The sequence below is a fragment of the Heloderma suspectum genome, chromosome 7 (genome assembly GCF_057233095.1).
Source record: "Heloderma suspectum isolate Gila_16-S chromosome 7, 16-S_ref, whole genome shotgun sequence".
In the NCBI taxonomy this organism is placed as follows: domain Eukaryota; kingdom Metazoa; phylum Chordata; class Lepidosauria; order Squamata; family Helodermatidae; genus Heloderma; species Heloderma suspectum.
The window spans coordinates 81666154-81686239 of record NC_139464.1 but is presented as its reverse complement, the minus strand read 5'-3'; the positions used below and the strand labels follow the sequence as shown (position 1 = coordinate 81686239).

At 40.6% G+C, this 20086-nt stretch overlaps 1 protein-coding gene across 2 annotated transcripts; it reads left to right on the top strand.

Moving 5' to 3' along the window:
- The first annotated feature begins 1268 nt into the window (after positions 1 to 1268).
- On the top strand, positions 1269 to 18255 carry TMEM168 (transmembrane protein 168). Of its 2 annotated transcripts, none has more exons than XM_084810781.1 (5): positions 1269 to 1334; positions 4779 to 6040; positions 7862 to 8004; positions 10611 to 10885; positions 14701 to 18255. In XM_084810781.1, exons 2-5 carry the CDS (start codon positions 4904 to 4906, stop codon positions 15246 to 15248), a joined length of 2103 nt encoding a protein of 700 aa, XP_084666907.1. In that variant the 5' UTR covers positions 1269 to 1334; positions 4779 to 4903; the 3' UTR covers positions 15249 to 18255. The 2 variants fall into 2 exon arrangements, with proteins under 2 accessions (XP_084666907.1, XP_084666906.1); XM_084810780.1 differs by having other exon boundaries at positions 1269 to 1626.
- Positions 18256 to 20086: the final 1831 nt, after the last annotated feature.

The following is a 20086-nucleotide window of genomic DNA, read 5'->3' as shown; positions in this document are numbered from 1 at the left end:
GTGGGTAGTGGTGTGGATGCATGAGCTGTCACAGTTTTTGTTTATTTGGTCAGTCGCTTTCGACTTTTCATGACTTCGTGGACTAGCCCACGCCAGAGCTTCCTTTTGGCCGTCGCCACCCCCAGCTCCCCCCAAGGTCGAGTCTGTCACCTCCAGAATATCATCCATGCTGTCACAGTACATACCCACTATGCCTACAAGCCTATTCGGTTGAGAAATGAAGTCCTACTGAACACAATGGGACATGCATAGACTTAAGTTGTAAGGCTGGAGTCTTAATCATCCTTACCTAAAAGTCCAATTAAATTAACACGCACAGGGTTTGGCTGGATGTGAGGATCCTTCAGGTGTGACAATCTGAGTGGGCCCCTCTAACCTATAAGAGGCCGGCCATGCAAATATCTTAGGCTGCATCTGATAATTTTTTAATACTGTGCAAAGTGAGAATAGTACCACTGTTAAGGCATAAGGCTGCTGTTCCTGGGGTCGTTGGCCAATGCCCAACCCTGCCACACTCCAGAGCTGGCCCTGGGGCTTGCTTTCAAGTAAACAGAACTGGAAGTGTGCCGCAACTTGTTCTGACGGGAGCGCTGTTAACGTGCGGCGTGCATCCGATGCGGAGCTGTGCACTGCACGCTACCGGTGGTGATACGGCGCATTTTCCAGATGTTGGGTGAGATTATGTGAAGGGTATATCGCCTTCACGAAGAAGGAGCGGCGGGAGCCGCTTTATTTTGCAGCCACACCCCGCTCTCGGGGAGAAAGGAAACCTGCTCATGTGCAGAGTCCCTGCACCTGAGGAAGTCTGCACTACACCCGGCTCTGGAGCAACACCTCCACTTCGACTCCGTGTTCCAAACGCAGCGCACCCGGGCCCCTTCGCATGCCTTCTGGGGACAGAGAGGATTTAAAAACAAACCGACGCGAACTTCTCCACCGGCTCTGCCTTAGCGCCTTGCCACGGCGCCCCAGCCCGCTCGCTGAGCCGGTGTCATCGCGGCGGCGAGCGACGACGCGACGGGGGGTTTAAAAGCATCCCCTTCCGCGGGATTAACGCGAGCTTTGCGTGCTGGGGTGCCCCGCCGAAGAGCGGCTCCAGCCGCCCCGGGAGGGCGAGCGAAGGCGCCGCGCGGCTCGGCCGTTAGCGGCTGCGGCGGCTCTCGCGCCCAAGACCCTTCGCCTGGGGCGGCGGGGCTCCTCCTCCTCCTCCTCCTCTCAAGGCGCCGCGCCTTGCGCTGTTTGAGCCCGCGCGCTCCCCGTACCCCGCCGGAACATTGGGCAGGAAGTGCCAAAATGGCGGCGGGAGGGGAAGTTTTCGGAGGAAGCGGCGCGCGGTGAGTTGCGAGGAGAGTGGAGCGAAACGATGGGGAGGGGATACCGATCGTGGTAACCGCAAGGGCGTGGCCCTCCGTTGCAAAAGGGAGCTGAGGGGAGCGGCCCTTTAGCCAGCCGAGAGACGTCGGCCTCCCACGCCGCGGGTTTCTCTCAGAAGTGCGGTATTTGCCCAGCCTAGGCTACAAGTGGCAGGTGCTTTCCGCCCGCGCGCCCCAGCCTGGGCCTTTCCCTTCTCAGCTGGTGTTCGCCTGCCCGACCCTTCCCCGAGGGACTCTTCATAAGCTAGCGCAGGTAGGAAATAGTACTGCTGTTAAGGAGAAAACGCAGAATAAGGGGGGGGGAGCTCGAGTTGCCTCTTTGGGGCAGTTAGTCAGCCAATCAGACACGCGTGTCTTCCCCCCATGTTCGTATCCGGACCTTCCCCCCACCCCCCTTTACACAACGCCTCTAATTTCGTAAGGCGATACTTTTCGCAAGCCGAGTCAGTAGCTTCAGGATCTTCGGTGTATCTTTGGAAAGTGAGAGATGACGATAAAAAGCCTCCCCAGTAATGTTCCAAAATCAACCATCGATATATTGGACCCTCCAAAATATCACAACAGTATAGTAAGCGAGTTTTCCAGTTCTCTAGAGCTCTTCATCAAGCTGTGTGTTAAACAGAACGGACAGGGAGGAGGGCCAGGGGAAAAGAGAGTTGGACATGATGTTAACAGCCCAAAGACTTTGTTTGCAACAGCCTTAAGGCAGGAGTTGACTTAATTAAATAGTTCACTGTCTGCTGGTTTCAGGCCTCACCAACTGTTTCAAATGACTCCTTGAGAGATAAGCATACTCTTTGAAGTTTAAAAACAGATAAAGGTGGCATCGATTAAACTTGCTCCTGATTATCTTTAACTGTAATAAACTGGACATAACTTGAGACAGAGTTAATAAATTTATTATGCTCTACAAAACACCACTTGTGAGTAGGTTTGCATGAGCTAAACTTCTTGGCAGTTGACAGATTAAACTTTATAGGTTGTTTCTTAGTGATGACACAGAAACCAATGAATGCATTATGGGATCAGTTTTGGTTGTAGCACTAGAAAAGGTAATAAGGTATAATATTTAATATGCATTATTTTGTAGTACTTATTAATTGTGAAGTATCCCCCCAAAGCCTCTTGTAACACTTTAAAATGCAAAATCCACCAACCAACCCCCCCCAAGCTAAACTGAATAAATTAAACAAGTGTCTATAGAGGTCTTTAGCAGCTGATAAGGAGTAATAAAAGAAGAAAAAATGAAGAGATGTAAACAACAGAAAGACATACAAGGTGTAATAAACAAAAATGTATTCTATGCCCTGTGCATTGTGTCAGTAAAGTATATTCAGATTCTCAAACTGCCTTTGTTTATACGTTCCCAAAAAATGTGATAGTTCACTTTATTGAAACAAATGCAGTATCATTGGTGAATATTACCAAGTTGTTATGTGTGTTTTAAAATCATTATAAACTGCCTCGTGAGGGCAATGCCACCAGAAAAACGGACTAGAAGTCTTTTAAGGGAGTTCAAAATATTTACATATAAAGAAAGTGACTGGATTGGTATACTGGTACATTCAGCTGTGGAAAGATAGGAACCTTGACTTGAAATTTGATGATAAATGTATGAAAATAATGTAATGAAAGCTGCAATTCTAGTCATACATTCTAGGAAGTACTATTGAACATTGGCATTATATAGTCCTGCCTAGTATTAGGTGAAGAAGTAACTTCCTATTAGTTTTTTAGGGAATGTTACCTGGCATTTTCTCCATAAACACTTAGCTTTACAGAGTTCTTCTTTTTGCTGGAGTTCAGAGATAAGGAAACAAAGCTAGGATATATCCTTAGAAGTAATTAGGTGAGAGCTAATAATATAAAAATAATAAAAAATATAATAATTCATCTTGTTCAGCTATAAACAACACATTAAATTAAACATAGCAACAAGAGTCAAAGATGTTACACATTAATACAGGCAGCATAAAACTAGATGTTACACATAAATAAAAAGCCTGTCAAAATAAAAATATCTTAAGATTCTTGCAAAAGGCACGCAAAGATGGAGCCTGATCTATTTCAGTTGGGAGAGCATTTCAGAGTCACAGCAAGACAGGAAGCCAGAAAGGGCCCTATCTTGTGCTCACCCACTGATTCTCCTGACATGGCATCGAGAGCGAGACCTCTGACACTGATCTTAATTCTTGGGCAGGCCTATATGGGTGCAAGCAGTGCCTAGGTAGCCAAGTCCTAAGTTGGTTAGGGCTTTAAAGGCTAGATCTAGCACTTTGAATTGAGCTCAGATGCAAATAAGAAGCCAGTGGAGTTGACATGAGACTGGAATTATAAGCTCTGAGCTGTGAGAGCCAGACAAAAGTCTGGCTGCCACATTTGGGACTAACTGAAACGTCCAGATTGTTTTCAAAGGCAGCCCCATGTAGAGGTTACTGAGGTATGGATGACTGAAGTTAAAGGCAACTTCTCCAGCTAAGGTTGCGGCTGGTGTATTGGTCAAATGCGATGGGGTAGAACAGTAGTCTCCCAAGTATCACCTTCTCGGTTAGCCCTTCCAGTTAGGAAGAAAACCACTGAGGAGCGGTATCGTATATATCCATCCTGGTCAAGTCAGCCCAGAAGGTTATTATGGCTGATGTCAAAAGCCGCTGAGAGATCCAGGAGAATCATCAGGATAGTATTCCCCCATCCATCACATTGTGCAGGTTATTCACCAGGGTGACCAAGGTAGTTTCCATTCCAAAGCCAGTCTTAAAACCAGACCAGAATGAATACAAATAATCAATTTCACTTAGAAAGCTCTGGAGCTGCAATGCCTTTTTTTTTAAGGCTGAAAAAATGGAAGCAATAGTATGAAGGTGAACTAGAGATGAGTGTCATCTTATCCCCAAATAAATGGAGGTCTGCATTATTCCCAAGTAACTTAGCACTACTGTTTAGTTAGTTCAACTGTTCAATATGAATTGAAGTGACTGAAATGAACATTAATATAATGTAATGAAGTGGATAGCAGTTTTAAAACTGGGAAATTCTTTGTTTTGAAGTCTGCAAGTCAGCTTTGTATGCAGCAGTTGTGTATTGCTACTGCTACTACTAATAGGGCTAATTTCATTCAAACCAATTTGGCTGTTCAACTTCACCTTCCTGTAAAGTTTAAAATACTATTTTTGCAGATTCAAGCTCTAAAGTAAATGCTTCCTGTGAATTCATTTGATCTCTTTAAACAAGATTTGTATATTCTGTACATTACTGCCGGTATTATATTGTACCAAAAATTAGAATATAAAATCTGTATATAAGCATGTATAAGCATCTGTGTATATATATAAGTATGCAGGTTTATTGCATATGTACATTTGATTTCAAACATGTTACTTGAAATTATTGTGTTTGTTCTTTCAGGACTTCAGTAATCCCTAGCATTTGCTGATGAAGCAATACTTTAGAAGTCTGATTTTGCATCACATTTCTTGGAGGAAATTCAGACAATTATTTTCTGTGGATACGATCCCTACTAGTCAGCTTACATGTGTAGATCATTGCGTTACTGTGTTAGCCACTGTCTCTATGCAGCAATGACAAGATTGGAAGAAGCAAACCGAGAAGTAAACATGCACTCATCTGTCCGGTACCTGGGCTATTTAGCCAGAATGAATTTATTGGTTGCAATATGTATGGGCCTTTATGTCAGATGGGAGAAGACTGCAGATGCACTAATACTTGTAATCTTTATTCTGGGACTTTTTGTTCTTGGAATTGCTAGTATACTTTATTATTATTTTTCAATGGAAGCCGCAAGTTTAAGTCTCTCTAATCTTTGGTTTGGATTTTTACTTGGCCTTCTCTGTTTCCTGGACAATGATTCTTTTAAAAATGATGTGAAGGAAGAAGCAACCAAATATTTGCTGCTTTCCTCGATAATTATAAGAATATTGTATGCTCTGGTGCAAAGGATATGTGGCTGTGTTCACCATCGACCCACTTTGCTAACATCGGTCGAATTTCTTGAGCTGGTTGGATTTGCAATCGCTAGCACAACTATGCTGGTAGAAAAGTCCATGAGTATTATTTTGTTGGTTGTGGCTTTGGCCATGCTGATTATTGACTTGCGGATGAAGTCTTTCCTGGCAATTCCAAATTTGGTGATCTTTGGAGTCCTTGCCTCTTCATTATTTTTTCCATCCTTACATATATCAGCAAATCCATTTGCCTTGGGATGTTTTTTTAGCTGTCTAATAACGGACCCTCTTCTTGACGTTTACTTCAGTGGACTTTCAGTTACAGAACGTTGGAAACCCTATCTCTATCGTGGTAGAGTCTGCCGAAGATTTTCAGTCATCTTTGTTGGGCTTATTGAACTTATTTCTTTCATTTTATCAGCCTTTAAACTAGGTGATTTGGATCTCTGGTATTTTGTGATACCAGGTTTTTCCATTTTTGGCATTTTCTGGATGGTCTGCCATGTAATTTTTCTCATAACTCTCTGGGGATTTCATACAAAATTAAATGACTGTCACAAAATCTATTATACGCACAGGGCAGAGAACAACAGCCTTGATAGAGTTATGGCATCTAAAGGAATGCGTCATTTTTGTTTAATTTCAGAACAACTTGTGTTTTTCAGCCTTCTTGCAACAGCAGTTTTGGGTGCTGTATGTTGGCAGGTATGTTATAATGCTTTTACATATCCCTCTGTTGCCCTTTTTGGGGTGGGGGGTGGGGATTATCTAACAAAGTTTTTGTCATGTAATTACTATACCAGAGATGTACAGCTATCACTGAACATATAAAATAGAAATTGTTCCCCTTGGAGAAGTTTTTTTTTCTGTTCCATAGTGGCTTACATAAACTACAAACTGTTCCCAGTTTACTGTAGTTCAATGAAGACATCAGGTGATACTACTTCAGGCTGGAAGCAACATTAACAGAAATTGCAATGTGTATGATAGTTTGGAAGCTAGCTACATTGCTAGAATGTGTACACATACTGTAGTGTGCTATAGCACCAGCTGTAAAATACTAGCTAGTACCACCAGTGACTAGCTGTGGTTTATTAAGTTCAGAATCTGTTCTTTTAAAATGTTTTACTAGTTTTAATTATGGAGTTTTATTCTTTTATCTTGTTGTTCACCTCTCCAAAATCTTTGATGTGGAGCAGTATATAAATATTGTAAATAAATAAAATACAGGAACACATTTAAAAATGCCTGCTGTCATGAGACGTGTGTGTGTATGTGTGTGTGGGGGGGAGAGAGACAGACTTACATTGCAGAGCTCCATCAGTTGGAAACTATGCGTAAACCCCACCCACCCCTGGCAGGAAGCCTATGGACTCTAGAGGGCAGGTATATTATCTATATATGTGTACAATGCATAGACAATAAAAATCTCTCTCACCAGCATCAACAGTAGACCATCCAGTCTCTACTACTGGATGGCTTACTGTTGAGTCTGGTGAGTGAAATTTATACTGTCTACAGCAGGGGTAGGCAGTGTGGTGCCCACAGGCACCAGTGTCCATCCAGACACCTTCCTTGTTGACCACCAAGACATCCCACTCTTCCAAATTTTTAAAATATTTTTAAATATTTTTATATTTTCTTACTGGCAGCTGGAATTGCTTCAGATCGGAGTTTAGCTGCTGCCATCTTAATTTCCCAGTAATGCTTCTAGGCAGGTTACTTGTCCTTTGTGACTAGCCATGCCTATCTATGGCAGCTCTTTCATGGTTGTACTCAGGGCAGTTTCTCAAACATGCCCATGGGCCCAAAGGGTTGCCTATCCCAGGTGTACAGCATTGTTTTCAAGTGCAGCCCTTTATTTTCCCCTCTAGGAGTGAAGGGTATCAGTGGAGACCATTGCATTTCAAATTATGCTTAAAGGAACCATGAGTTTAGTTGTTGCCATATTCACAAAGTTGTGGATTGTAATCAGGTTTTTTATATTGAACGTTGTATCTTGATTTTCTGTACAAAATTAGATTTGATCATATGTTTAGATCATATGGGCATGTTTAGCCTTGAGAAGAGAAGACTGAGAGGAGATATGATAGCGCTCTTCAAGTACTTGAAAGGTTGTCACAGAGAGGAAGGCTAGGATCTCTTCTCCATTATCCCAGAGTGCAGGACACGGAATCATGGGCTCAAGTTACAGGAAGCCAGATTCCAGCTGAACATCAGGAAAAACTTCCTGACTGTCAGAACAACATGACAATGGAACCAATTACCTAGGGAGGTGGTGGGCAATCCCAGACTGGAGGCATTCAAGATGAAGCTGGACAGCCATCTGTCAGGGATGCTTTGACTTAGATTCCTGCATTGAGTAGGGGGTTGGACTCGATGGTCTTATAGGCCCCTTCCAACCCTACTATTCTATGATTCTATATCTGTTTAGAATGGCTGAGGAATCATCTGAATTAAGTTATTTCCATTTATATTTACAAATTGCTATAACGTAACCATATAAATGCATCCTTTTTGTTGTAGAAATCCAATGGAATCTTCATGAGTGTGTTTCTGATTGTCTTGCCTCTTGAATCCATGGCTCATGGGTTATTTCATGAACTGGGAAACTGTTTGGGAGGAACATGTGTTGGCTATGCGGTTGTGATTCCTACCAATTTCTGCAGGTATCCTGATATGTGCCTTACAAGTTAACAGTTAATGCAGATGTTACAAGTTATTTGGTGTATCAGCCTCAGCCTATGTCTCACAAGCTAAGTACTAATTTGTTGACTAGAATTGCCTGAACTTTTTCTTTTTCCAAATGGTACTCTGAAAAGCTAAACATAACATACTTGTATAGCATGCATGGGGATATAACCGTTTGTCATTTAATTACCTTGATAGCAAGCACATCTGTCAATGCCACATTTGCCCTATTCTGACATAGCTGAAACCTCTCTTTAAGGACTAAAACCGCCTAGTATGTATTATTATTATTATTATTATTATTATTTTATATTTATATTTATATCCCGCCTTTTTCCCAATACTAGGACTCAAGGAGGCTTTACAACATTAAAACCTGTACAGTAAAAACCTATAAACAGAAGTATACAAAACTTAAAAATACAATTAAATCATCAATAATATTAAAATTGTATTAAAAATTTACAATTTTTTAAAATAAAAATTATTTGAAAAATAAAAATAGTAGGCTTGAAGGGAGCATTTTGCAATTTTGTTCATTGCAAAGTTCTTGTTCAGTGATGGGATTTTACTTCAGAACTAGTAGCAGTGGGATGGTAACTTGGAAAAAGATACAATGACACATGGTTTTGATTTTGGAGAGAATGGACCAGTTTGCATGATCATCGCAGTCCACCATGGCTTACTTAAGCCACGCTCGGTAACGGCATGACCCAGTGGCCATTTTGAATATTCAACCCTTGGCTGAGGTTTGCCATGGTTTGTCATGTCATCTGAACCCAGGCGGCAGAGTTTGTTCGAGGGTTAAACAACCCTCAAATAACTCTGCAATAGACCATAGGTTATATGAAGGTTATTTAATTCTCACACAACTTGTGCCAGGTTTGGATGACATGAGAAATCATGCCAACCTCCCACTGGGGGCTGAATGTTCGAAATGGCAGCTGGCACATGCTGCAACTCACCATGGTTTAAGTAAGCCATGGTGGGCTGCAGTGATCATGCAAACCCAATCAATAAAATAGGCTAATAGAAACTGTTTTTGGTCTCTTCTGGAAAAATTGATATCAAGACACTCAGAATGGGTATTTTCCCGCTATTAATGCTACTCATTTTCCTTGGGAAATTTATTTCTATTCATGGTAACTTATCTACCTCCCCTTTTCTCTGCAAGTTGTTAATGTATTAGTACATTCAACATTATGAGGACAGAGATACTTAACAGGTGGTGTAATATCCCAGGATAAATGATCTGAGACATGAGCATGTCCTCTGAGTTAAAAGGGGTGGTGTTCCATTCATTTATAGCAAATGAATCTATTTTAAAAGAATTTTATGCATACTATAATGTCCTATCCATTTCAGTACAGCAGATTTTAGTACTAACTACAATGAAATAACATTGTCATCAGTATTTCTAATGTACAGTTCAAACTATAGCAGCACAGCATCCCAATAGGCAATATGCGCTAGCGTTTATCAAGTTCTGCCAAATTGCAGTTACACAATAAACAATGTTGGTAGTCCTTCTGTGTGTGCTTTAATTTCTTAGTTCATATGTTGTTCTTAATTACTCAGTTCTTCAATTTTTTTTCTATCCACTGAATAATTGAATTAAGGTTTTGTAAAATTGCATTCTCCTGTCAATCTAATAGATATGTCTATTTGCAACTGATTTTCTAATCACTTACAAAACTCAAGGTCAGGTGGTAAAATTGCAAAAGCAGTAAAAGGCAAAAAGCAGTAGAAGTCAAAAAATATATACCAAAATCAGTCTACTTGGTTCCTGTCAAATTTCCTGCCATCCCCACAGCTCTGTGTACTGCTACTTTTGTGTTGAAGTGAAAGGGGCTTTATATGCTTCTGCTCACTTAAAACTACCAGTGTCCAGGACTGTCTGTGTTATGGAACCAGTGCTCAGCAACTTCCTCCAGACTTAGAGGTGGTATTTCTGCATTTGGAAGAGAGACAGCAGTAGCCATCAGTACTGTGCCATACAAACTCATATTTTTGAATGGTGGGCTGGAGTGTGTGGGGGCATTGAATGAGCATGGCAACAAGGAGCTCAAGGTGTGGAATAGGGGATGGATGATCACCTCCTCAACTCTGTTTAAAAGGCTGTGCCAGATAGCTAATTGATAGAAAATGAGGATGATTTTGTTCTAGTCTATAGGACATTGAGTGCTTCTATACTCCTGCTGACTACGCCTAGTCCTTATTGAAGTGGTAAATTGTTGTCTAGGCTGTACCAATTCATATGGTTGAATGCTCCCTATAAAAAATATTTCCCCATTTAAAAGACTATATTTCAGGGAGAGGGTTGCAGAGGGATGAATGTTTACCATCTTGATGAGAACCAGGCCTATCTTAAACTGATATCCATTGCGCATGCTGTCTGTTCAGTGGTATAGAGTCCTGTTTTAAGGTATTTGCAACTCAACATTGTAATTTTAAAACATAAGTCATCACAGTGGTGAAGTAGCTCAAGATTCAACTCTGAGTAATAAACTATTATAAATTAGCAAGTTCCATTAATGGTAGAAGCTCACGGATGGTAATGTCTTCTTTTGTTTTTTCCCCCCAGTCCTGACGGCCAACCAACGTTGCTTCCACCTGAACATGTACAAGAACTAAATTTGAGATCAACAGGCATGCTTAATGCTATCCAAAGGTTCTTTGCATATCATATGATTGAGACTTATGGCTGTGACTATTCCACAAGTGGACTTTCTTTTGACACACTCCATTCTAAGCTGAAATCTTTTCTCGAACTTCGGACACCTGATGGACCCAGGCATGATACCTATGTGTTATATTACAGTGGCCATTCTCACAGTTCTGGGGAATGGGCACTTGCAGGTAATCAGCATTTGAAGTGGTTAACAATCTTTTCTTGCATTTATGTATACAGCTTATTTCTTTATCCTCAATAATAGTTTTTAGTATTAAAAATGAAATACTTCGTATTTATGAATTCATCGGTGCACATATTTGAATCCTTGTTACATAAACAAGGACTGCATCGGCCACTTAGTGCACGGAAGGGGAGGGAGTTGAAAACCTTTATTAGCTGCTTTCACACATGTGGTATCTAAACTGTTGCAACTTTTCATACAATATGTTAAGCTGGTAAGTTTATTTTCCTTTTGAAAAATCATTGTTCAGGCTACTTAGTCATTTGAAATATATAAAGAATCCTTTGAAAATTCCCCTTATTAGTGGTTTAGAAGGACTTTCCTGCCTGCCAAACCAGCATACACAACTCACAGTGAGATATGTTCTTTGCTGTGCTTTCATGCTGCATCATTTGTGTTTCCCAATTTCAGGCCATTTCATCTTCACAAGTGCATTAAGCAAATAGAACTGTGTTGGTATAATTGAAGAATCTAAGCTGGTATCTATTATACAAGAGTCAAAGATGGTAAAATGCAAAGAGTGCAAGATTATTATCACAATTTCAGTTAGTCATAGCTGACTAAAAGCACTGCAGGCTGCTGCTGTTGCTGTCTGAACAGACTTAATACAAAATTCAAAGTGACTGTATTCGAAATGTCAAACTGAAAGTGATGACAAAGGCACAGGAGGAGATTCCTTAAGAAAGTCATATGTGAAGCCTGCATTTAGGCACTAGAACAACATTTTCATTAAAGAAAGTACAGCACAGCCAGAAGAAAGATCACTAGTGACACACTGATTCCGGATCAGTGTGCTTAGCTTTCATGATGGAAACTATAGTATGTAGTTTGTCCCTGCTTTTTGAATGCAACCAGAATACAGAACTGAAGAGCATCTGATAAACATAGGTATATATCCATCCATCCTGTAGTAGATGCAACACACAATCATTAATGGTATGGATTTAAAGTGCACTGCATGTGAATGGTTGTCAGTTTCCTCTGACCCTTCCACTACAGACTCTACACTACATCGCACACCATTCTGGAGGGCTTCCCCCAATCCTTGGTGGGAAAGGGTATACAAAGGGCTGCATGAGGGAAAGGGTGAGAGACTTCCAGTGTGCATACAGTTATTTAGGGTCAAGCCAGTCCAGCCTCCATAGAATCATAGCGTTGGAAGGTGTCTTAGAGGTCATCTAGACCAACCCCCTGCTCAATGCAGGATGTAGCTACAGCATTCCTAACAAATAGGTGTTCAGCCTCTGCTTAAATGCCACCAGTGAAGAAGAATCCACCACTTCCCAAGGAAGTCCTTTCCATTGTGGAATAGTTCTAATATTTAGCTGAAATTCACTTCCCTGCAGTTTCCATCCATTCTGCATGAGAACCTTTTAGATATTTGAGGACTGCTGTCATGTTTCTTCTTAGTCTTCTGGCTAGAAATATCCAGCTTTTCCAACTGTTTCTCATAGGAATAGGTTTCCAAACCCCTCACCACCCTGTCTGCCTTTCTCTGGATGCACTCCAGCTTGTCAATATCCTTTTAAAAATGTGCCAGAACTGGATACAGTTCTCCAAATGTGGCCTGATAGGCATAGAATACAGCAGGCTGACTACTTCCCATGATCTGAACACTATGCTTCTGTTAAGGCAGCCTAGATCTGCATTAGCTTCTTTTTATACCAAGTGCATTGCACTGTTGGCTCATATTCAGCTTGTGACCCACTAAGACACCTAAATCCTTTTCACATGTACAGCTGCCAAGCCTCCCCCCTCTTATACTCTCATGCCTTTCAATTTTTTTCATACCTTAATGCAAGACTTTTCATTTTTCTCTTGTTAGTTTGGGGGCAGTATTTCAGCCTGTCAAGATCCCTTTGCATCTTGATTCTGTCTTTAATGAGCAGTTTTTGGACACTGTGGTCCACTGTGGATTCACTCAACAATACTAGCATCCAGCCCACATTTTACCATATTGTAAACAAAGACATTATTGGGAACCTTGTCAAATGCTTTGCTGAAATCAAGATATACTATGTCCACTGTTCCCATGATCTACCAGTCTAGTATCTATAAAAACAGAGATAAGGTTGGTCTGGCATAACTTATTCTTGATAAACCCATGGTGGCTTCTAGTAATCAAAGCATTGTTCTCTAGATGCCCACAGTTGTCTGCACTTTTCTGGATCCACTTTCCCCCTTTTTTTAAGGACAGGGACAACATTTGCCCATCCCTAGTCTTCCAGCATCATCTCCATTCTCGAAGAATTCTCAGAGATTACAACTACTTATCTCTATCACCTCTAAACATTTCACCATCTTTCCTTAGCAGTGAGCCAACCCTTTCTTTGTTCTTCTTGCTACAGATATAGGCAGCAACAAAGCTCTTTTTGGTTTTTTTATAGCATCCCTTACAAACCTCAGCTCATTCTGGGCCTTAGCCTTTGTGACATCATTCTTACAGGTTTGGGATACTGAGAGTTGTAGTCCAAAACATCTGGAGGCACCAGATTGGGGAAGGCTACATACATTGGAGGCCATGGGTGTTGCATCTTCCTTGTTTCCGTACTGTACTTCCCTGCAAAGTCCTCTGTCTTCCCTCCTTATTTGTCATTCATGTTTTTCTCCCCAATGCTGGCTAAGTAGTTAGCTCTGGGTTTTTGCAGAGGGAAGATTGCAAAATAAGATTAATACGGGAATAAGATTAATAAGAGAAGGCAAGAATGAATATATAAATATCCAGTTAGTATTCATAGTTCCTCTGAAGAATTATTCTGTGTAGCACATCAGCATAGTCTTCGGGCTCTAATAACATCTTTAAGGGAGGTTTACTATATTTGAATTGTTTAATTATGTTATTTCATTGTTGGAGGCTTTGTAGTCATATATAAATCATGAGCAGCAAAACAGCTTGAAAAGTTGAGTTCACTGACTGAATGTAGAAGCAAGGTTTGGGCAATAAACTTTGTATTATTGGTGCTGCCTGCTTAATTGCCACCTCTATGAATGTGCATAGAGGTATCCTCCTTAGAATTATATAACTTGGATGAATCAAATGGAAAAAGCAGAAAGTGATGGTCCTCTGTAAAATAAACTGAACCCACTGAACTGAGCTCATAATAAATGACTCTGCAGATCCTGGCTTCTCCTCTCCTCCACTCATAGGAACACCCATTTTGACCTCTATGTGGTGTCCAGGATGACTGTTGCGACCGCTGAAAAAAGCTGGTGCTTTCACACCAGCTGTGAGGGGCTGGGGGGAGGGATCGGAACAGTACTAGAACTGCTGCTAACATCTTGCCCGTTTTAAGTGGCCAAGGAACAATGTTTTTCAACTTTTGCAAGAAGCTTGTTTTTAAATCGTTCCTGAATCTGTTTTAAGAACATTATGTGTGGCAAGTGACTTAATACATGAATTTTCCAGCTATGATCCACATTTTAAAATGCAGGGGTGGAGAGATTTCTAGTTTCTGCCTCCTAAACAGGTGGGTGATTTTGATTTTACTGTCAGATTTGATAACTCATGTCCTCCATTCAGTGGCTGCATGCACAGCTTCAATCCAGCAAGCATAGCAGCACCCTGTTCATGTGGAAGATCCCTGTCTGGATGTTGATCTGAACATGAGAATATTTTGGATGTTAAGTGTGTTCCACAAGTATAAAGCTCATGTGAATGTTCCAGTTAGTAAAAAAAAATTACTTGGCTGGCCTAATGATAGGACTGGTCTAAAATATGACTATTTTTCTTTAACAGTTATATATCTGGTTTCCCCACAGGTGGTGATGCGTTACGGCTTGATTCACTTCTAGAATGGTGGAGAGAAAAGAATGGCTCTTGTTGTTCACGGCTTATTATAGTGTTGGACTGTGAGAACTCTCTGCCTTGGGTTAAAGAAGTAAGAAAAGTCAGTGATCAGTATATTGCAGTTCAAGGAGCAGAACTGGCTAAAGTGGTAGACCTAGAAGAATCAGACCCTCCCCACCTTGGTGATTTTACTAGAGAATGGGTAGAATACAGCTGTAACCCTGACAGTGACATTAGCTGGTTTGAAAAGGGGCGTACGGTGAAAGCTGCATATGGAGTGTCAAAACGTTGGAGTGACTATACTTTACATTTGCCAACTGAAAGTGATGTTACCAAACACTGGATGATGTATTTCCCCCGCATCACCTATCCACTCGTTCATCTGGCAAACTGGTTCTGTGGTCTTAATCTCTTCTGGGTCTGCAAAGCTTGTTTTAGATGTTTGAAAAGATTAAAAATGAGTTGGTTTCTTCCCACAGTATTGGATACAGGACAAGGCTTCAAACTCGTCAGATCTTAATGAAGAACCAAAGATGAGAAGCAGTGAAAGCTCTTAGAACTTGAAAACATGACTGACTTGTAACTTTTTAAAATTTGTAACAGTTTACTGTTTGAAGACACATTGCTACTTTTGTGGCTATATTCGCTTTGCTCACTATCCTGAGCAACTATAATACTTGCAAATGGTATGAAACTCCATGAGAAAACAAGGACAGCATAGGTGTTAATTAAAATGTGTTCCTGAGTTGGATTTGAATTTCATAAAAGCCATTAAATATGACGATGTAGTTGAGAGACAGATTTGTGTGCTCATTTGTATTGGAGCTGTCTGATCTAAATTGGCCCGCATTCCTTGCTTTTTATTGTTGGATTCTTATAACGTTCTGAACCCTCCACATGGCAGTTATTCCCACCTCAGTCATATGTGAAAAGAAAAGAGCCTACTTACAGTCTACGTATTTCCAAGTATCCTTAGGGTTGTACCCAAGGTGTTTCACCTTGGAAATGACAGAGAAGACATGATTTTCGTTTCAGAGTATCTAGCAGCCTTAATTAAAAATCAAGTAAACACAGGCAGGCTCTTGAATTCAGCTTTAATTGACTTGGAATTAAATGAGTGTTATCGTCTTCACTTGCTGTTGCTGGGTGATAGCAATATGTGGAATTGTAGTTCTTTCCCCAAACTGTAGCAAGTTATCTTAATTGCAAGGTGAATAGTTTAGTTTGTGGGAGTAAAGATTTGCTCTTGTCTCCTTAGGCTTCAGTATCTGGCCTTAATCCATTTAATTGCAAAGCTGGAGGAATGCAGGGCGGGAGGAGTAACATCTAAACTAGAGCATGGGCTTAAAAATGTGCTCATGTAAAATAGAAGTTTTATAATTACTGTAACTGCTTTTGAATTTTTCCAGCTGTTGCATTTCTAATCCATACAAATCTAATAATAAAATCATTAAATCTAATCCTAAAAAGAAACTAAATATTCATACACTGATAGTTTTAGCACTTTGCTCAAACTGGCAGATCTAACTTAAACTAAAATTATGCAAACTAGTGTCCACCCAACTTAAATTTCTTTTAGTATGGAAGTTTAACTGGCAAGTTTCTACCTATTTCACCTTTCTTGCAAATTGTATTAAAGCACAGCATAATGAAAACATAGGGCTATATCTGACGTTATCCTACTTGGAGTAGTCCCATTGAAATGAATGGGGCTTTAATTTAACACTGGATGCAACCCATATATACCAAGGGAAAGATGGTGGTGGCTGCTGATAAACATAACAGCACACAGCTAAGTTCTTGTATTAACTTTTTTTTTTAATGAAAACTTGTTTTATAACTTATCAACCTGTGTTTTGGCTTTGAACATTTCTGTCAAGCATTGTAAAATAAGTATTCATTATCTGATTACCTCAGAATGCAATCTTTTGGTCCCTAGACATTGTCTGAAGGGACCTAGGATACTGGGGATTTGCACCTCTGAAGCCATAGATGGAGGTAAGACTTTGGAGGTGAAAATCCCTGCTAAGATCTTCACCCCTGTCCTAGCCGCCATGGAAAACTCCATGGCAGTTCCTTTTCTGATGTCAGTGTCATGACCTTGAACAGGGAGAGAAAAAAGGGGGCATGCTGGTAGGAGGGGAGGGGAGGATACACTCTATCCTGTGGCCTCTCCAGCCCCACCCCTGCCAGTGTGACTCCATTAGATGGGCTCAGAGGCCTGCCCAGGGAAAATTTTTAAAAGGAGGACAGAGGCAAAAATCACTTCTGTCGCTTTTCCCACCCTGCCAGCAACAGTGTTGCAGAGCATAGGAATCTCGGAAGCCTCCAAGATCAGAGGCTTCTGTCTAACAGGCAGCCAATGATAAGGTTGCGCCCTAAGGGCAATTCTTATATCCAGTTAAATTGCTATGGGTTATAGAATTTTTGTTTAAAATGCCCATTTACCAATAATAGTGTAGCTAAAATATTAATGGTAGCTTCACAAGCAATGTTCTCTCCCAAGAGATCATGTTTTTACAGATTCAGACATTGATTGGTAATAATTTATTCTCTTGTATAGCCTATCCCTATCAGCAGTAATGCTTTGCAGGAACGTATGGCCATAAAACTAGCCATTTCCACACAGAGATTATCAGAGGTGCAGATGAATTCAGTGACAGGTTGTGCAACACATAGACAGTCACAAATTGGGCCCTCCATGATGACTAAATTCAAATGGAAGTCTGATCAAAAGTCAGGAGTCGTATTCCAGAATGAGTTGTGCGCGCACTTGACTGAGATGCCAGAATTTGAGCCCAACCAAGATATTATGAAAAACAGTTTAATGGCTTATCACCAGCATGTGATGATTCTTAGGCATGTAGCTAGGCCCAAATGAGATCAACAGGAGTATTCTTGTCCTGCACTGATGAAGTGGGAGACTTGAAAATATTGTTGGGATTCTGGTGCAGGTTCAGCCAGGATGTCATCTTTGATTCCAAATTAATAACTTTCAAGGGCCTACATAATGACACTTATGCTGATCTGAGTGGGGGGGAAACTGAAAATGATTTTCTGACACCCAACATCTTGTATGCTTCATTTTTAACATTGTTTTAGAATGAAGTGTTTCTGTGCAGAGGTTATCTGGGCTCTTTACGTTTCATTTGTCCTTTTTATACTCCTCATTTCCTATAATGTGCAAGTGCTGATGTCTCCAAATAGCTTGCATCTAATTGGAAAGCAGATAGACAAGCGATCTCTGCGAAAGGGGTAAGCTATCTCCTTTCTCTTACAATTGCACTTTCATGTTCGAATTTTTTAAGTGGTGACTTGAAGCCTTTTCTCAGCATTGAAAAGTGAACATTTATGTTGGATGCATTGTGCTTCTTTTGAGTTGTAAAATGCTAAACTAACTAACGGTGACCTAAACCTGTGTGTTTAAAGGGTTTATTGCCACCATTGGATAATACTACTATTGAAAAATTTACTTGTTACCATTCAGGTTTTTTTATTGAACTTGTTCTATAAAGGTATAATTTAAATATATGTGGCTCTTTTTTTTGTATGATCTTTCTTGCATTTTGATTTCTCTAGCCAAGTTCTAAATTCAGTCACCTCTTTTGGTATTGTTTTTAACCATTTTCTTTTAGTTATATCCAATATAAAAAGCACAATAGGATTGACTGAAAGTACATTTATAAATGACCCAATCTTTACTTTCTTTTTCTACCTAGAAAGCAGATCCCTAACAAACAGAGTTGTAACACCTTAAGGACTATTTCATTTTAATGGAACTTTCCGAAGGTTTTCAGTGGAACATCTCCCCGTGTTGGTTGTCTGTTCTGACACAGGACTGGCAGCGTAAATAAAGCTATATACACTCAATAGCAAAAGTCTGTATTACACATTGCAGTACCATGGCTATGTCTGTCACACTCCTTAAAGGAATTCCTTAAAGGAATTGCCATTACTCTGTACTGTTACCCAGTGTGGTGCTATTCTAGCGACATGTTCAGCAAGGAAGGTTTGTCACCTGCGAAGAAAATGTTAATCGCCTCAGGAAAATGACAGAGTATGGATACAATTTTGGACTATTCATGTTTGCTTGTTCCTTGTGGAATACTAATTGTTCTTCTATTATAGTCGGAACATGGGAAGCTGCAGTCTAGCTGAATTAAATACACAAGGTGAAAGGAAAGGAGAATCTTTGCAAAGGAATGAGTAGCTTTCTATTCCAGGTCTCTTGACAGTGCACTCCTTTAAATATCTGGAACTTCTGCACATGCAGTATGGGTTTACCATAGGACCAAAGTACAAGTTCTGTGAAGTGCATATTCACATATTTGTGTGTGTGTGTGTGTGTGTGTTTAAAAGCAGCTGGGGGTAGCTGATCAGGACTGGTGTGGGAGGAGGAAGGGTTAACCCTTTCTTCTATACCACAGTCCTGTTGAAAATATACCGCCCACCCCACAAAAACTATTTGATCTGGGAGGATAGCTATTACTGGCTTTAAGTCATGTCCTTACAATGAAGGAACTTTTGTTTGTGGCATGGGACACTACTTTTGGACTGGCTTGTTTTAGGGTGCAATTTCGTCACTGCTTTCCTGGGTGTACACCCCACTGAACACAATGGGGCTTACTTCTGACTGAGTGAGCATGTATACAACTGCACAGTTAAGCATCTTGCGTAGATGCCTCATTAATATTTAGGTATTCCTTTTTAAAAATGGAAGTGGGAATTTTCAGGACACTGAATTCTGCACCAATTTCTGAGCTTTTCATGTATTCTCACAGGATTGCGACATACATACAACCCTGTCCATAAGCAACAGCCAAACATGCATCGTGAGCAGCGAAGAAGTCACTTCCAATGGACATTAGTTTCCTGTCCCGTCAATGATATTGGCACTGTAGCTCATCACGGGTTAAATAAACCACAAAAAGCCGTGATGTGTCGTCCAAACCCTGTCACTGTTATTGCACTATATGGAAGAATTTTGGTCATTTAATGGCAGCGCCTAATGGCGACGAACAGGATATTACTGGATGCTGTATTGCTTTTCACTCCTGTTTTTCCTGTCAGTGTGTTTTCTTTCAAATATACACTTATTCAGGAATTCAGAACTCATTGCCTTCCAGCCCAACATTCTATCTGTCTTTCAGTTGTTAGATCTCTTGTTGGGGTTGTTCGCCTTTAGGCATGGTATAATTGTATTCATTTCATGCAAGATGCACATGATTACACTTTGTAATAAAGTGTGTGCGCGCACGCGTGTATACGATTTTTGCATGAGTCCCGTGGTTTAACTTTATTGGTTGTGTGCTTTTTAGCATTTGTTGGAGACATATTGCTTACCCTACATTCAGTTCT